This window comes from Macrobrachium rosenbergii, chromosome 55 (assembly GCF_040412425.1).
Source record: "Macrobrachium rosenbergii isolate ZJJX-2024 chromosome 55, ASM4041242v1, whole genome shotgun sequence".
Taxonomy (NCBI): Eukaryota; Metazoa; Arthropoda; class Malacostraca; order Decapoda; family Palaemonidae; genus Macrobrachium; species Macrobrachium rosenbergii.
The window spans coordinates 53649485-53667139 of NC_089795.1; the positions used below are offsets into that span (position 1 = coordinate 53649485).

Genomic DNA, 17655 nt, shown 5'->3' on the forward strand with positions numbered 1-17655 from the left:
ATAATCAGAAAGCTACAAACGTCCTTTAATATCCAATTCACTCTACCTCGGAAGTAATATATTTTCATATATGTTACCGAAGGGGAATTTTTTTAATTGATAATAAGTCCACCGTCCCGTGGGTCAGACCAGCGACGGACGAGGAATCAGGACTACAGTGACACACCAACCAGTCGGCCGACTGGTTAGGTGTGTCACTGTAGTCCTGATTCCTCGTCCGTCGCTGGTTCGACCCCACGACGGTGGACTTATTATCAATTAAAAATTCCCCCTTCGGTAACATATATGAAAATATATTACTTCAAAGTAAGAGTGAATTGATATTAAAGGACGTTTGTAGCTTTTCTGATTGTATATGAATCACGGTGATGTGATAAATAGTCATATGTATATATATATACATACATATATATATATATATATATATATATATATATATATATATATATATATGTATTTATATTATTTCTGTAAAACTTTCCTTGAAGTTCTGTAGCCTTAAGAGTGTATGCCAAAATGAGTCACTAAGGCTGCAGAATTATATGAACTGCAAATTTCCAAATAGCAGTTCTCGTCATTATAGCTAAGAAACCATAGTTTATCATATTTTCACGTTAGATTTTAGAATAATGTGACTTTAAGCAATTTTGCGAAAGAAGGTCGTGAATATTTAGTGAAAAATATGTATATATACATATATGAAGTTACCCTTGATCCCTATTTTCATAGTAGGATAACAGTAATCTCATTTAACCATTACCTATCCAACATTTGCCCTCTCCACAAAAAGAGGCAATCTGAGGTGACCAGAGCAAAATTCAGAGATGTTCTGATAAGATAATTCCTTCTTAGCGGCAAAACTGGACTTACATGGAAAGTAATTTTGTTAAGGTACAATAAAAAGTTTTTTTTTTATTTGAAGCATAATAACCTAAGTATTTGCTCCTTTTACAACATTTTATTAAATAATAACGCTAAAGGATATTGTTCTATGTCATTGCTGTCAAGGAGCATAAATTTTGATAGACGAGGAGAAAACTTACCCATAAGTTTCCAAGAAGGTTAACATTGACAAGTCTACGGATTTCGTTAGGAGTGTGGGACAAGAATGGCTTGTGCTCGTAAGTGCCAGCGTTGTTGAACAAGTACTCTGGATTTCCAACATCTCTTCGCACCTGTAATTAATAAAAGTGATCACAATACCCAAAAAACAATGTAGCGAGAGAGAGTGCAAGTGTGAAGAAAGTTCTGAAAGCTTGCACTAATGTTGATGTAAGTTTTCCTTTTAAACTCAAGGTCCTCATAAAACTCTTTCTTAACAGACACTTAATAAATACGCCCCTTTCTTTGCCTTAGCGAAAAGGTATTTTCTGTCTCTATAGGCAATGTTTGATTTTTGGTTCTGCAGAGATGATGTACCATTTCAGAAAAATGTGAAAATACTACAGAAAGTTGCCATAAGTAATAAATTTAAGATATAATAGAAATTTGTTGCACAATTATAAATGTTACAGACGGTGTCTAAGAATATATGGTTAATCTAAATTGTTTTCTAAAATCTATAGCGCTAAATGGTACACAGCCTCCACACTAGAGAAGTATGCAGTTCACCTTGCTAGCTGTTTCTGCCACTGCTTCTTGCTTTGAAATGTCACAGGTATATGGGTAGGCCTCTCCCCCATTTGCACGAATCATTTCTGCAGTTTGTTCATTCTGCTTCTGAAAAGCAGAGACCAGATATAAGGTGATGAGATCTATGAACTGTATCCGTCATCTACTTTGGCAAATATTGATTAAATTCTAGGTTATTTTCTAGTCAATGTGTGTCCAGCAGTAATAAGAATAAAAACAAATTGCCACCCTACTTAGCAGTTGATTCTGGATGTTAACATGAATATAAAAGCAAGGGAACAACATTTAGGACTGACTTTCATTTTTGTGTAAACAAACATTTTCTATAATAGCAGTTAAATATTAGCTTAACATTATTACACAGGCATTTGTCAATTTTTTTATGTGTTAATTCCAGAGTTTCCGTTGATTTATATATATATATATATATATATATATATATATATATATATATATATATATATATATATATATATATATATATATGTATGTATGTATGTATGTATGTATGTATATATATATATATATAATATATATATATATATATATATATATATATATATATATATATATATATATATATATATATATATATATATATATATATATATATATATATATATATATATATATACATACACACACACAGAGTCGACCCCAGTATTCGCAGGAGATGAGTGCCATTAATCCCCATGAATAGCCGAAATCCGCAAATACTAAACCCCCTCTAAAATGCTCGAAACTGCCTATTTTGATAGCTCAAAAACCCTCTAAAATGCTTATACCCTGAAAATTTTAATGGTTTTATCAAAAAGGGCATTTAGTCACAAAAATGATATGAAAATATAGTAATTTGTGAATATTTCTCTACGAAAAATACTGTGAATAGGTGAATTTTCCATGAATAATGTGAATATATATATGTCCCTCAGAAAAATCCGCGAATAGGTGAAGCTGCGAATAGGGGGTCCATTGTATGTAATTATATACATATATATATATACAGTATATATATATATATATATATATATATATATATATATATATATATATATATATATATATATATATATATATATATATATATATATATATATATATATATATATATATATATATATATATATATATATATATATATAATACTTACATATTTGTTTCAGCTTCTTTCAATTCACATGCTTATGGAGGTTTTTATTATGGTTGTGCAGTAAAAAAATAAGGAATCCTTAACATAACTCACACATGTTTTCCTGGTGCAATCAATGTATGAGTTTCAAATATCCTTTTGACTAAGAAAGTGCGTGCAGTGATATCGCCAAATGTGACATAAAACTAAGCAAAGAGAATGGACTCCAGAAACATACAGTGAGAGAGAGAGAGAGAGAGAGAGAGAGAGAGAGAGAGAGAGAGAGAGAGAGAGAGAGAGAGAGAGAGAGAGATAATAATTCCTTACAAAGTGATTATGTAAATTTGGTTCTCACTCACCTCGCTGATATCCCATAGAACTAAGATAGCCCCCAAGTTCGATAACTGAAGTGACAGTTCTCGGCCTAGATTTTGTCCAGCTCCTGTGACCTAAAAGAAAAGGGAATGTTCAAGTGACGGAAATTTCTATTTTCCACTAGCCGAAAGGTGTCTCTTAAAAGGTGTTTGGACAGAGAAAAGGCGGAAATAGTTACTAACACTTTTATCATCTAGTAACACTTCCCTTGGGCAGAAAATATCCTTAGCACCAGATGTTCATGTATCTACAAGGCACATCAACAAGATATTGGCTCTTGTTACGATATCTATGCCATTCTCCCCTATGTCTACAGCAAAAAAAAAAAAAAAATGATTTCAGGTATGACAAAAGGGCAACAAAAATTGTATATACTTGACAAATAGTATATAGATAAAAAATTCACAAACAGACTAGCAATCGTTGGTAACAACGTTTATGGTGTAAACGGTATTCTGTGTGCCTGTGTACTGATGTTTGATAAGGGGAATCTATGGTTGTCAGCTAGCACGGTAGTTGTTAGCTTTCGTGCCCATGCGTACGAAACTAGAGCTAATAGGTAGAATTTTTTGTGCGAGTTGTTGTGGGCGGGGGTGGAAGTGGCGAGCACAAATGATAACCTAGTTACACTAAGATTAGTTAAGCTTTCTTTAGGGTCTCCTGTAATCGGTATCGAGTACCGATTACAGTTACTCCCAGCCCAACAGCAGGGACATACAGGACATGACTACTAGAGACATAAAAGGCGTGTCATCAGTGGCCTCAAACGAATCCCGCACGTAACAGTCCCTCTTGAAAAGGAAAAGCTTGAATTATTGGGACACTTTTTCTAAGTTAGACCCATATTATTGACTAGACGCGCAGTAATGTTTACACGAATATAAATCATTATTTGATAACGGATAATTCTTTGTTATTCAGCTAGGTCTTTTAAAACAAGAAAACTGTTTTGTGATGCCCTCGCCATGTTAAAGAAAAGAAGCGGGTGCCATCCCTGCACCAAGAAAGGAAGCGGTAGAAAATTCCCGTGAATTCAAGTACTTATTGCTCTATAAAAAAGGATAACGAGAGTCTTTCATTTAAATTTTGAATGGAATAAATTTTCCAGTGGTACCGACTCTTCTTTTTTCTTCATTTATAAAGTAATTCTTGAAACTTTTTGTTACATGCTGTTTAATTTTACATGTTAAAAAGCAAAGTATTCGGGAATGTCCGTGATAGTAACTTATACGTATTTCAGGTTACTAACACCATCTGATTTGCATTTATGAAAATTACAGATATGGCTAAATTCAGGTTAGAACGTGACCAAAGTGGCAACTGGTTTTATATGATCAGCTACATATTCGGGAAAATTTTTTAATGTTAACATGACAAAATCGCTTTTGCTTTTGCCACCTTGCTAACTTATCAATAAAATTGATATGATCCAAATTAACTGACATCTGATAAGGACAAAAGATTCTGGCTTGCAGTGGTCCATGGATTAAAAAAATATATTCTTACCATCTGGTTTGTAAACTCTTTCTGAACAAGCCTTTTTTTCGAACGATTAATTAATGCTTATTATTATTATTATATTATTACAAGCCAAGGTGCAGGCCTACTTGGAAAATATGAATGAAACAAGCTCAAGGGCTACAGTAGGAAAGGCAGCCAAGCACAGAAAATGAAACTGAAAAATAAAGAAGACATTATGAATGAAGATGCAAAACAGTAAACGTTCAACAGTCCGAGCTTCCACCTCACGCCATTAACTAGCATTAACCTTTGCTTCAAATGGAGAAGAGGCATAATTAACTTTTTCAACATGATTCGGAATTGTTGGAGAATGGAGAGGAGGACCTAGAGTGTACCTAGGGGAACGGCAAGAAGAGGTTTTTGAATGGGTGGACACTGATGACCACGAAACAAGAGATGAATGACACAGTAAAGGGTTTCGCTTGTTGAATCTTCATGATGAAGTGGCTAATTCTTGCAAGCGATATGCATGTGGAGTGGAGGATCCTTACACGCACTGTGCTATTCATCTCTTTGCTTCGTGGTCATCAATATCCACCCATTCAAAAACCTCTTCTCTCTCTCTCTCTCCCTCTCTCTCTCTCTCTCTCTCTCTCTCTCTCTCTCTCTCTCTCTCTCTCACACACACACACACACACACACACACACACACACACACACACACATATATATATATATATATATATATATATATATATATATATATATATATATATATATATATATATATAATGTGAGAGAGAGAGAGAGAGAGAGAGAGAGAGAGAGAGAGAGAGAGAGAGAGAGAGAGAGAGAGAGAGAGAGTTTATATACTTTGATAATTAAAATCTCATTAAACAGAAAGATATGTTTTATAACGCTCACCAGTATTAGTTTGCCAGCCAGTGACTTTTGCTCAGCGGGGATGATGAGGCCGAGGATGTCAATGAGGAGAAGCGCGATGGCCTTCACGTTGAGAACGATGAATCCAGCGATCACCCCTGCCACCTCCCACGCCACCATCTTGATTTCTGGGGGCACATGCAGAAGGTTATTATTAGCATTCATAACCAAAATCAGCTACAATTAAAATCGGGAAGAAAAAAAACTGAATCGAAGTGGCGAGCAAAACACACACACACACACGCGAGGTAGTGAGTGACACCTGTCAACGTCCTTCCATCTCATTTTGAACAGAAAGTGGCTGACTTTTCACTACAAGATCTCAGAGCGAAAGGTTGCTTTGAATTTTATATTGAATGCATCCATTTTTACTACCCAGGATTAAATTTTTCCTTTCACAACCTCTACAATCTTCAGGATCTCTCAAATTCGCTACTAGTTTTTTCATGTCCGCATTTGTACAAAATGCCACGTTTGGCTTTATTTTCTGCGATTGCATATTCTGACCCATTTCCTTTCACTTCTGTTTCTTCTCCATCTTCTTTTCAGATGACTTAGAAAGGCTTTTCCGTTTTATTCAGTTGCACACTTTTTTGAAGTTCAAATTTATACTTTCACAAACTATTATTTTCTTTAGCCTTTTTGTTTTTCTCTCCCTGTTCTTTCCATATGTTATCCGTTGATTTTCAGCTCTCATATGTTTGTTTTTCCCTGTCACCCGTTGATGTTAGTCATTCTAGACATTATTTTCTTTCTTATTGAACTCGTCCCTTAAGTCGTCCACAACACAATTTATCTGTCCCACAATTCCAGTACGGCATTCCCAGTTTCCCCTTCCAGACGATACAATGCGTGCTAGAGTTTTTTCAGACTCGTCTCTAAGCTGCTCTGATATCGTATACTCCTCTCCTTATCCAATTTCTCTCTCTCTCTCTCTCTCTCTCTCTCTCTCTCTCTCTCTCTCTCTCTCTCTCTTGCAATAAAGGAGCCCCTTTCCCTTGTTTCGTTTACGCCATCTTTTATTTTCACCTCGTGATTCGCATAACGTATAATGGAGCCCTGAATACATTGATGATGAAATACGTATGATTAGGAATATCAGCAAGAAATGAAGATAACGTGGCTCTCTATTAGCCAACGTATTAAAAGCGACAAAAGACATTTTATGATAACAAAAAAGAAACAACACAAAAATCCTGCTTGTACTACCATACAATTCTACTTAAGAATTTTCGAGTTAATGTAGCATTTAAGATAAGAATAAAAAAAATTAAACGTTCTTGTGAAGAACTCTGCCAACTATGCTAAAGGATGCGTAAATAAAATTCTATGTAGGTCTTGTGAAAACTAAATATTGGTCGCATTGGAAAAAAAATAGAACAGCGTAAAAGACTGAAAAAGCATGCACAGGTAAACAGTAGAATTTTTATGTATGTTAATGAAAATAATCATACAATCAACTGGGCAGGGGCAAATGAGAAAGAATAAACTATTCTAATAATGCACTATTCTAATATGGCACTGAAAAGAAACATCATTGAGTCTAGTTTTATAAAAGAAAGTTGAATATCGGTCAAGGTAGGTATAAACTTGATCCATCAATTTAAAAAGAAACATGCAAGATGTAAATTTTGAGGAAGGTCGTTGATAGACAGGGCAAAGGGAAAAGGGTCACCCGTATGAAAATCGAATTTATAAAAGCTGATTTGTCACTAATAAGGGTAAGACACCACTACTACGGAAGCCTTTCAGGTGTGAATATTTGGTTTCCAACATAAGAGATCCTCACTTGAAAATAAAAGCAAGGGATACCAAGACTCTCAACTTTTATTCCAAAGTCATCTTCAGGGTACTAAATAGTTTTGAGTAAACAACTTAAAAAAAGAAAGCAATATGGGGTCACAATTAACAATAAAAAAGCCAACAAGCTACTAAGTATTTAAAAAACATTCTTCAAAACAAAAGTATATAGTACTTAGGGGAAATATACACAATACAATACAAATTCGTCCGTATGTTCGTAGGTACTGTTTCTTAAAACAGACACACAAAACTCATACAAAATTGAATGAAGCAATAATTCGCTGTAGGACAAGGGGCTGGGTGCTGGGTGGGATGAAGCCTCAGGCCATGTAGGAACTGGCGCCTTAAATTAGATTACGGAAGGTTAGCTTCAATATGTCCCTATATCATTTTCACTCTTATAACCTATGACAATCTAGGTCAGGATTACGTTGTAGGGGTCCAGGTGGGCGATGAGGGAGAGGGCTTAGCCTTTCTTCGAAGTTGATAGAGTAAGTTCCGTCAAACTTGTGTTCTCGAGCACTGAATCATTGCTTACTTATGATGTATTTCATATGGGAGTATCACACCTGTATTTTGTAAATACTGAATAAATGAAAAGTTTGAATAGTTCCTTTTACCCCATACATGGGGAAAAAGAGTCCAGTGGAGGCCTTTTAATATGGTAAAATATTCTAGATAGTCTTTGTAAGAATTATCATAAAAAAAATCCTTACATGACCTCAGACAATTCCTCCTATTATCAGAAAAGATATCTGAAACCATTAGCAAAATTTTCAGTGCCGTTACAAAAGCTCTACAACCTCAAAGCTGATTTACCTTTCTGCATTTGTAACCGCCCAACCAGTTACTGCTCTACTGAAGGCAGCTCTCAAAGATGTGAAATAAAGAAAACTGAGAGGTTACGAATTTATGTGTACAGTGAAGTGGGAAAGTTTTCATATTAGTCGAGTTTTGTGACTATGCTGTACATCTACGAATGCAAGGTGTCAGGCTGAGAAGACTTAACATGTCACACAGAGTGCTGAAGTCGTTCCAAAGAAAGTCAGGGTTAGTTCATCCATTTGCTGTGCACCTGGTTTGGCCGCCATTCATTAATGCCCGTGATATTCTTTTTCGAGCAAATATGGACATTAGCAGAATGAACGTCCAAGCATTCCTTCCCTCTATGAAACAAAAGTGCCTGGCCTTATTCATCACAAGAAAAAAAAAACTACACTTCTAATGAGCTTTTAAAATTCATGATGCTGGACCATGATTACCTATTGAAATTTGACGGTACCCATCTATTTTAGATTCTTTATGGAAGCAACAGGGAACTTCCATCTTCTCTACAAATCTATAAGAAAGTCAAGTCAGTCTGCATGCTTTGATATCAGGCCAACCAGGTCTTTTTTTATATTACTTGTTTTTGGTTCACTGACATCTCTAATTTTACATTAAACTGCGACCTTGCAAAGACATCCACGAATACCTTGGGGAGACTCTGATCTCACAGGGTCTTTTTACCCAGCAGAACCCCCAAATAATCCCACCCCTTAAGCTCAGCACGGCCTCAAAGCCAGTCATGTTGGGTTAGGTTAGTCTAATCTGCGTACTTGCCCTAACCACATCTTTGTATATATGTAACGGGGATCCTGGGTATCGAGAATGTGCATGTTTTTCGACGACACTTAGCAATGATTAGGGAATCATTTCAACGACATTTCCGTAAATTTGAGAGATGCTGACGATTGCAGACATTCGAGACCGTAAAAGGGGACCTGGGAAAGACAGCGATCTTGCGATCAAGGTCTAGACCTTGCTTGCGATGAGAGTCCTGTTAGTTAATGGCAGTAATTTAAGAAACACTTAATTTAATGGCAGTGATTTAAGAAAAGCCTAGTCAATAGCAGCGATTGGAGAAATGCTTAGACGACATTTCTGGCCGATGAGCAGCTGTATCCTTCAGACAACATGGCGGTGATTAGGGAAACGTTTAGTTGACATCACTGACACGAGAGAAGCGATGTTCACAATCTTTGCGTCAGCAGATTGACTGGGATGCATACGTAGGTGTATACATAGGATGAACACACCAGTATGAAGCAAGAATATGTACAGTATACTGAATGACGAAACTGTGTCGACACTCAAAGGAAGTCGTGTATGTGATGTCATGTGCTTCTAAATGTGCTTAAACGAGAGAAACTCGGGGTGAAAGGGCAGGGAGGAAGCATAGCGGGAGTATCACAGAGAATTATTGAGTCGTTCTCTCTCAAAAATGAAGAAAACTTCCGTAGACTTCGGTGCATTCTCGTAACCACTAGACTTGAGCAAAACCAAGACTGTAGCAGCTATCTTAGGTGGAAAGTGTAAAAGCTTAAAGGATACTATAGGACGGTAACATTCATTCTTAATCTTCATTTGCCTACCAATCCTTCTAAGTGAAAGCGACCTTAATGTTCCTGCGAAAGAGAATTCCAAATAGGACTTAGAAGAGAACCCACATGCCACTCGTCCATTGCTACCTTAGAATGGTAACTCTATAATATGTATGTATGTTTGTATGTCTGTGTAGTTACTGACTACACACAATGAATATATAATTTCCGGCTTCCCATCTTTGATTTGTGCAATTTGACTAATTCATGTTCATGCAATTCGGACGGTTTTGGTCGTCCGGTGCCAAATACTGAAGTTTCCCTCTGGGGTTCGCCATAATTGTGTTATAGGAGTAAAGGAAATATGGAAACAAGTGGTTTACATCAGAACTAATGATTAAAAGCGTATAAAACAGAAAATACTGTTGGAAAAATGTATGTCTACTTGGCGAGAAATTAGTACACCATATAATGACTGTACTATTGGTAGGAATATAGACGGATGAAAATAATACACAACGGGTTTGTGTTATTCTGCTGCATTACGAAAGCGCTTCTCTTGTAGCCCTGTATGTGATGCAAATCTGTAAACAGGGAGCTCATGAACTCACTCAAATACGCAGCCTAAGAGGAAGTTTGACTATTTTAATGGGCGCTTGGTTATTCTAATATCGTACCTAAACGACTCAAAATTCATTAAAGAAAATAAATCACAGATGCTAGAGTGCATTCTGTATCATTCTCAGTACACAAACTGTTGTCAGTGATCAGCGGAAAGTGCTGTTTTAAAATAATTGCCCTTTTAACGGAAAACAAGCATTGCTTACAAGAAGTCACGCAGTATATGATTAACCCTTGTGAAATAGAGCAGGAATTCTCCAATGAACCGCAAAAATGATTGCGCAACAATTTGCTTAATGGTATAAGAGAGGTATAAGATGCCATGCTTTTGAAGTGTAGAGTAAAATGTAATATAAAAGTTCATGCAGTTCCTTCACGCCCGTGGGACATTTCCTTCCTCTGTTCCATGTACAGGTTACCTAAGCCAGCAGGAGGCAAGATCTTACCTTGAAGGTACTTTTCATACTTCTTTTTCCGAAGTGACTCTGCGTCATCTGGAAGTTTGTCATCTTTCTTACGGGGTCCTCCATCTTCACCCGACAATTTCCCTTTTCCATACGATAAATCCTCGACCGCGGACATCGCAACTAGTGCAGAGACACTGATCTCCCTTCGTAAAAGACTTGAGCATTTAAGTCACGCCCAGTGATGTTCAGCTCTGCCTTTAGTACAAGTCACGCCAGTGGTGTTCACTTGACTGCCTGACTGCTGGCATCAAACTGTTTCATACCTGGGAACCGAAGAACTGTAGATCATACCAGCTAACAGTCATTTTAATATAATTTTTTTTAATTAAGGCATGTCTTAAACATTCGCATGTTTGTCTTAAAAGGACAGTAAGATTTTTCGTTGGTGAAAATATTATTTAGGAAAATGTAAGTAGGGCCTTCTGAACCCCAAATATCTACGATGAGGTAAATCAAACGCCTTGATCGGTCGTTTCCTTGCAAAGAGCGATGAGATTAGGATCTCTGACGATTAAAAGTTAATGTCGGAGACTGATCAATTTCCACGCATCTTCAGCGTCACTGAAGAAAAAAAATTATTACTGGCAGTGAGGAAATATGGTATAACGCAAGTGCATCAGCTATATTGAACTGAATACAAGAATCATTATGAAACCGATGAGGTAGCAGGGAAACGACAGGTTACTTTAGATGTTAGACAGAACAGGTACAGAAACAAATGATGTTCAACATGACACTTCTGCAGCCTAGAAGATATTTGTGACCATCTGTGTTGGACGAGCTTTCTTAATACCAAACACGTCTTGTTGGAATTGGAATTGGAATGTAGAATTGAGGCCAAAGACCAAGCACTGGAACCTATGAGGTCATTCAGCGCTGAAAGGGAATTGATAGTAAGAAGGTTTGAAAGGTGTAACAGGAGGAAAATCTCGCAGTTACACAATGAAACGATTGTTAGGACAGGGTGGAAAGTCAGATGGAAGAAAGAGAATATGAACGGACCTATAGTAAAAGGAATGAAAGGGGTTGCAGCAAGGGACCAAAGGGACGCTGCAAAAAACCTTAGGTAATGCCTACAGTGCACCATGTGAGGTGCACTAACGGCACTATCCCCCTACGGGGAACACGTCTTGTTCATTGTCACACCATCTTGCGTACGAAAGGCTCACTTAGAAAAGACAATACGTGAAAATGTAGAATATCATTAATCTAAGGAGTTGTTTCCTGTTTTCGTTCAGAAATTTCCTAGCGAAGGAAGATATATTTCTTCTTTAGAAATCGCCTAGTTATCGGAATCCTTCAAAAAGCAAGGCACAATTTCTCATGCTGATTACAGAAATAAAAGTTGTTACAATGAGTACTAAATCCTTTTCATAAGATTTTGGAACTGGGCTTTCATACTTAGGAAATGCAAATTAGATGATACTCAACACTTTGTGGGCGTAAATGGTTCCTGTTTAGGCATAAAAGGATCAAATCGTGTTGTGGTTATTATGTAATTTTCTGAGATATATATGAAACTCCAAGAAAGCAAGAGAGAGAGAGAGAGACTTCATTCTCGTACCTTAATATATATAGAAAAGAACATTCATGGAATCAGTGCAGGCAGTATGTGATGAGGTCTCCCTTTTTCATCATGATTCATGAGAAACAAAATGATGGTCGGTTATGACAGTAAAACGAAGATGTTTGGCTAAAAGAGGGAAAGTGGGGAACCTGAGATTCCCTTGTAGGAAAATACGTGCGTGAGTTAGCCTTCCTTCTCAGGATCAGATATGACAGAGATTTACAGTTAAGATGTTGTCACCGTGAATCGCTAAATTGTAGGCTACCGAAGATTCGTCGTGTTTCAGTCTTGGAGCGATAATGAGTATGAGTCTCTAATATGAAAGAATCAAATTATATAAAAATTCTATAATATATATATATATATATATATATATGTAGTAATACTGTATATGTTGTATATATGTATACATATATAATGAAAAACGTAAATGAAATTTTTATATATATATATATATATATATATATATTATTATCATATATATATTTTGATTATTAATACATATTTTGTATGTGATTCATTTATCATTATTATTATTATAGAAAAAATAAGAGACGGGGTGTGACCCACTCTCTGTCTCTTATTTTTCACCTGTGTAATGTGAGTTATATATATATATATATATATATATATGTATATATATATATACATATATTAATTTATAATTCTTTGTTCTTATTATGCTTAAATACTAGTCCTAATACAATGATTCTCTTTTCTTCTTGTGCTTGAATACTATTTGTGCATCCACTTCGCAACAGTGAAATACTTTCATGTTGAATATATATATATGTATGCGAAGTGGATGCACAAATAGTATTCAAGCGCAAGAAGAAAAGAGAATCATTGTATTATTTATGACAAGGATGTCAGCTGGATCTAGAAATCAAAGAGTGTGGGGAAGGCGTCGGTCAGCCTGTCTTGCAATCCTACGACTTTTTGTGCATGTCCTACATGATGCGTCGCCAACGCCAGTCGATAGCACCTTGAACATTTTCATTACAGAAATGTTTTCTGCGCTGAATTTATGCAGGCACAACCCTTATCTTATAATAACGTCGCTACGTTAACTTTTGCTGTTCAGTTTAGGTCTCTGTGAACGACAAAGGGAGCATACATGTGTGAAAAAAATTGAGAACATTGCGAGGAGACTTTCATTATAACTTCTCTTTAGCACAGCTCATTTTACGTGTTGTATAAGGTTTTCCTGATTGTCACTTTCCTTTGCATACAAATCTTCGCAGGCAATGCCATCCACCGAGTTGCTGTCCAAATATATTTTGTGTCATTTTGTTTTGAATAGTTCCCCCGGCACCGTTTTCTGTTGCAGTGCCAAAAAAGTAGATTCGGCATTCGAGATTCATTTATAAAATATTGTAGAAATGGGTGTTATTAAAGTGTTAACGACATTCTATTAATTTATGAATCGTTTAAAAGTATAGAAATAACGATTTTCTCAAGGGTTTTAAATACTGTGATCGCTTTTCCAAGATATTTCCAGACTGCCCGAGTTGGTCAGAATTACTTCACTTATGCCGGGTGGTATCGCAAGGAGTACGCCACAATATACAAGTGAATGCTGAAGGAAATTATATATATATATATATATATATATATATATATATACATATATATATATTACATATATTCTCACTACCCTCACACGCAATTTGCACTTTTAACTCGCCTAAATGTCAGCAGCCTTAAGCCCCAGCAACTCACTCGTACAACAAAGCCAAGATTACTGAAGTGGAACGCAGAAAGTGCGACTTCCTCAGCTACACAAACGACCAAAGCGAGTAACACGATCCTTCATAGATTACCTGTCCACATTCCAAACACTGACCTTGCGTTGCGTCTAACTGCTTCCCATTCTCTTTAACCTGGGAGCGTAACAACCGACCCGAGCCAGTTTTATTTTTAGTTTGAGCTCCGATGTTGATTATCTCAAACCAAGATCTTGTCTCAAACAGTACAGGAAATCCTGGTAGCGTTGGCAGCGTTCAGTATGTATTTTGAAAACGAACGCGTGATAAATGATTAACATTCGACAGGGAAAGTGAATGCTCAAGAGCGATGGCAAAAAAAAAAAAAAAAACAATGGATGGCAACTCTAGTCAAGTATCTTGTGACATGGAGAAGACATTCCATCCTTTACGATCTCAGATCCGTTACAATACTGTGACTGTCACGGGAGAAGAAAATGACCAATCTCTGACATCTTTTTAAAGAAAATCATTTAGTTCTTAAAGCACTATTAAATCCAAGGTTACTGATCAAATAGGTGAGAAACTGACTATAAAATTATGGAGTATAATTTAAGCTTCTGATTTCCATCAAGACCAGATGTCATCCAACTGCAAAGTTATTCGCATAACTTGAATCTTAACACGCCTGTTTCTGAATTGAAATCTCTCAGCAACTTCTGACAGCCATAGGACCTGCTATATTGAATTTCCTTAAAGGCATGTACTTTTTATTACACGCTTTTATTTAACTTCTGCATCTGTCTGCCTGTTTGGGTCAAATATTGTAACTCAATTTTCGACCTGTTCCCTTCGTCCGATGGACTTGAAATTTTGCGTGGTTACCCAATCCTGGAGACAATACAACCTTACATGATCAGTAGGTCAGCAGTGACCTCTAGTGACCTCTCCCAGTATCTCAAGATTTGTATGAAACTCTTCAGATTTTCCACAACTTCTTTGACTCGGTAGAATCTGTCTTCTATATAACACTACAGTCTACACCCTTCCCTCTTCCATCTGCCTCCCCCTTCGCCTTCCCCTTCCCTCTTCCATCTGCCTCCCCCTTTGCCTTCCCTTCCCTCTTCCACCCCCTCCCCCTCCCACGCGATCAAGTGTTAATTTAGCTGTGTCCTCCCCTCCCCTTTCCTCTTCCCTCCCCTTCCCTCCTTCCAAAGCACATGATCAAGAGTTAATATACCTGTGTCATCCCCTCCCCTTCCCACTTCCATCCCCTTCCCCACCCATCCCCAGCACACAATCAAGTGGTAATTTAGCTCCTCCTGTCACCTTCCCTCTTCCATCTCCCTTCCCACCCATCCCCAGCAGACGAACAAGTGTTAATTTAGCTGTGTCCTCCCTTCCCCTTCCCTCTTCCATCTCCTTCCCCCACCCATCCCCAGCACACAATCAAGTGTTAATTTAGCTATGTCCTCCCCTCCCCTTCCCTCTTCCCTCCCCCTCCCCTTCCTTTTCCATCCCCCTTCCCCTCCCCTTCCCATTCCCCTTCTGGAGCATGGATCAAATGTTAATTTAGCTGTCCTCCTTCCCCTTCCATCCCCTCGTTCCCCTCCTCTTCCGAGCACATCGATCAGTGTTGGGTTAGCTGTGTCCTCCTCCTTCCACTTCCTCTTCCATCCCCTTCCACTTCCACCTTCCCATCCTCTCCCCTCTGGAGCACACAATCAAATGTTAATTTAGCTGTCCTCCACTCCCCTTCCATCCTCCCTACCACCTCCTGCCTCCCTTTCCCTCCCTACCCCTTCCTCCTCCACCCCCCTTCGTCTTTCCCTCCATCCCTTCCCATTTTCACCTCCCCTCCTCCCCTTCCCCTCCTTCCCCTTCCCCACTTCCTCCCCTCCTCCGTAAACGGATCAGTTCCGTTAACTGGGCAATCATAAATCGCTTACAATTTCTGTCAAACTGACAAGCATAAAAATAAAAACATAATATTTAAACTTGTTAATTAAAATGCGCCAAAAGTAAAAACAATTTGAGATTAATTTAGACTTTATACCATTAATGTCCACAAATATGCGTGGCTCAATAGAAGGAAATGCTACAAGAAAAGAAATATATTCTTTTATTTCTTGTAGCATTTCCTTCCACGTTTGGGGCCCACGCTTTTATTTTTTTAGACATTATTAATTGTAAGAAAATCCTGCTGTCTCAAAGTTATTTTGTTCTTTTTAGTGCCTTTTAATAAAAGCATGTTTTAATTTTTTTTATAAATATCTTTCTGTGCGCGTACGAATGAGGAAAGCAACAATGATCTTCATAAACATAAAAATTTTCTGTTTTACCTTCTTTAATTGGAACTTCGTTATATGACTTAGAAAAATGTAAAATAAACATCATTCTTTAAAATCACAAAACAACGATCCTTGTTCACAGGAACGCAACGAGCGGTATATTAATTACATAAGTGTATCCATAGCGTCGAAAATGGCGGCAATACAAAGGAAGGTCGAGACGTTAAGCCCCGATCACCGAGACGATATGCACCGTACTGAAACTCGGGCTGAGGCGCCTTCTTCATTTTGGCTTTTGGTGACAGTTGCTGGATCGCGCTGGACGACGGCAAATCAAACGTGCAATTCATCACCAGCAGACTATAGGGTTAAATTATATTCTATTATCTTAAAGACTGCAAACGTATTTTATTTTACCACTGTTGTCACATTACATTCGAAAATATTTCAACTCAGCCTTTCCATCGTTATGAATCTGAGTTGCAGCAAAGGCTGAGTATTTTTAATATATATTTAGACTTACGCCGTTGTGGATTTCGTCACCAATAATAAGAGTCCTTATTTTTCGGTAGAAATTCTCCCTTCCTTCCTTATTAGCCCAGTTTGCCAAAAGATTCATTTCGGCAACATATAACGGGAAAAGCGTGTTTGGGGATACTCCAGCACGCTTTTCCCGGTATATAAAATGCCAGTAAGTGAATCTTTTTAAGAAGCAATAATAAAAGGGAAGGAAGGGAGAATTTCTACCGAAAAATAAGGACTCTTATTATTGGGTGCCAGATAACACTGAATACTGAAAGAGCCACATAGCTGAGAACGCTTCTGCAAAGGCATCTATAGTGTCCGAGAATATAGAAGGATCTAACGGTGGCTCACATGTTTTCCGAGAGATGAACGTGAGAGTGACTGTGTTTTCCTTTGAAACCAGCCTCCTTAAAGAATCGTCTCACTAGTGAATAGACTCACAGGAGTGTACGTGTCTTTACGCTTGCTTTCTTATGCGCACTTCCGTGGCAAGATTTTTTTTTATAAATAGATCTTAGGTAATGCATAAATAGATCATTCCTAGAATGAAGGCGTTGGCCCTGATTATGTAATCAATAAGGAGGGCCCAAATTGCTAGCGGGGCAGACCGAGAAAAGGGAGAAGAGACATTAGGAAAGGTCACTGTGCCGAGGAACACACAGGTGACCCTTCACGTATGCTGACTCGAAGTTCTTTAAAGGTCACAGAGAGCATCCACGGAAAGGTCCTTCAGATGAAGACAGCACGGGGTTTGGAATTTTGTCGCCTTTCCG

The 17655-nt window shown here is 37.5% G+C and overlaps 1 protein-coding gene across 2 annotated transcripts in view; it reads right to left on the bottom strand.

The window, feature by feature from the left end:
• LOC136835265 (epidermal retinol dehydrogenase 2-like) overlaps positions 1-17655 on the bottom strand; it is a 60961-nt gene that overhangs the window by 15639 nt on the left and 27667 nt on the right. The window contains exons 1-5 of one of the 2 annotated variants that reach the window (XM_067098545.1): positions 10773-11002; positions 5522-5667; positions 3121-3210; positions 1612-1719; positions 1044-1175 (exon numbers count right to left, since the gene is read on the bottom strand). In XM_067098545.1, the coding sequence (XP_066954646.1) occupies positions 1044-1175; positions 1612-1719; positions 3121-3210; positions 5522-5667; positions 10773-10908 (612 nt within the window). In that variant the 5' untranslated portion in view covers positions 10909-11002. Of the gene's footprint in view, positions 1-1043; positions 1176-1611; positions 1720-3120; positions 3211-5521; positions 5668-10772; positions 11003-17655 lie in introns of those variants that run through there. The other variant, XM_067098547.1, reaches the window with a different exon arrangement.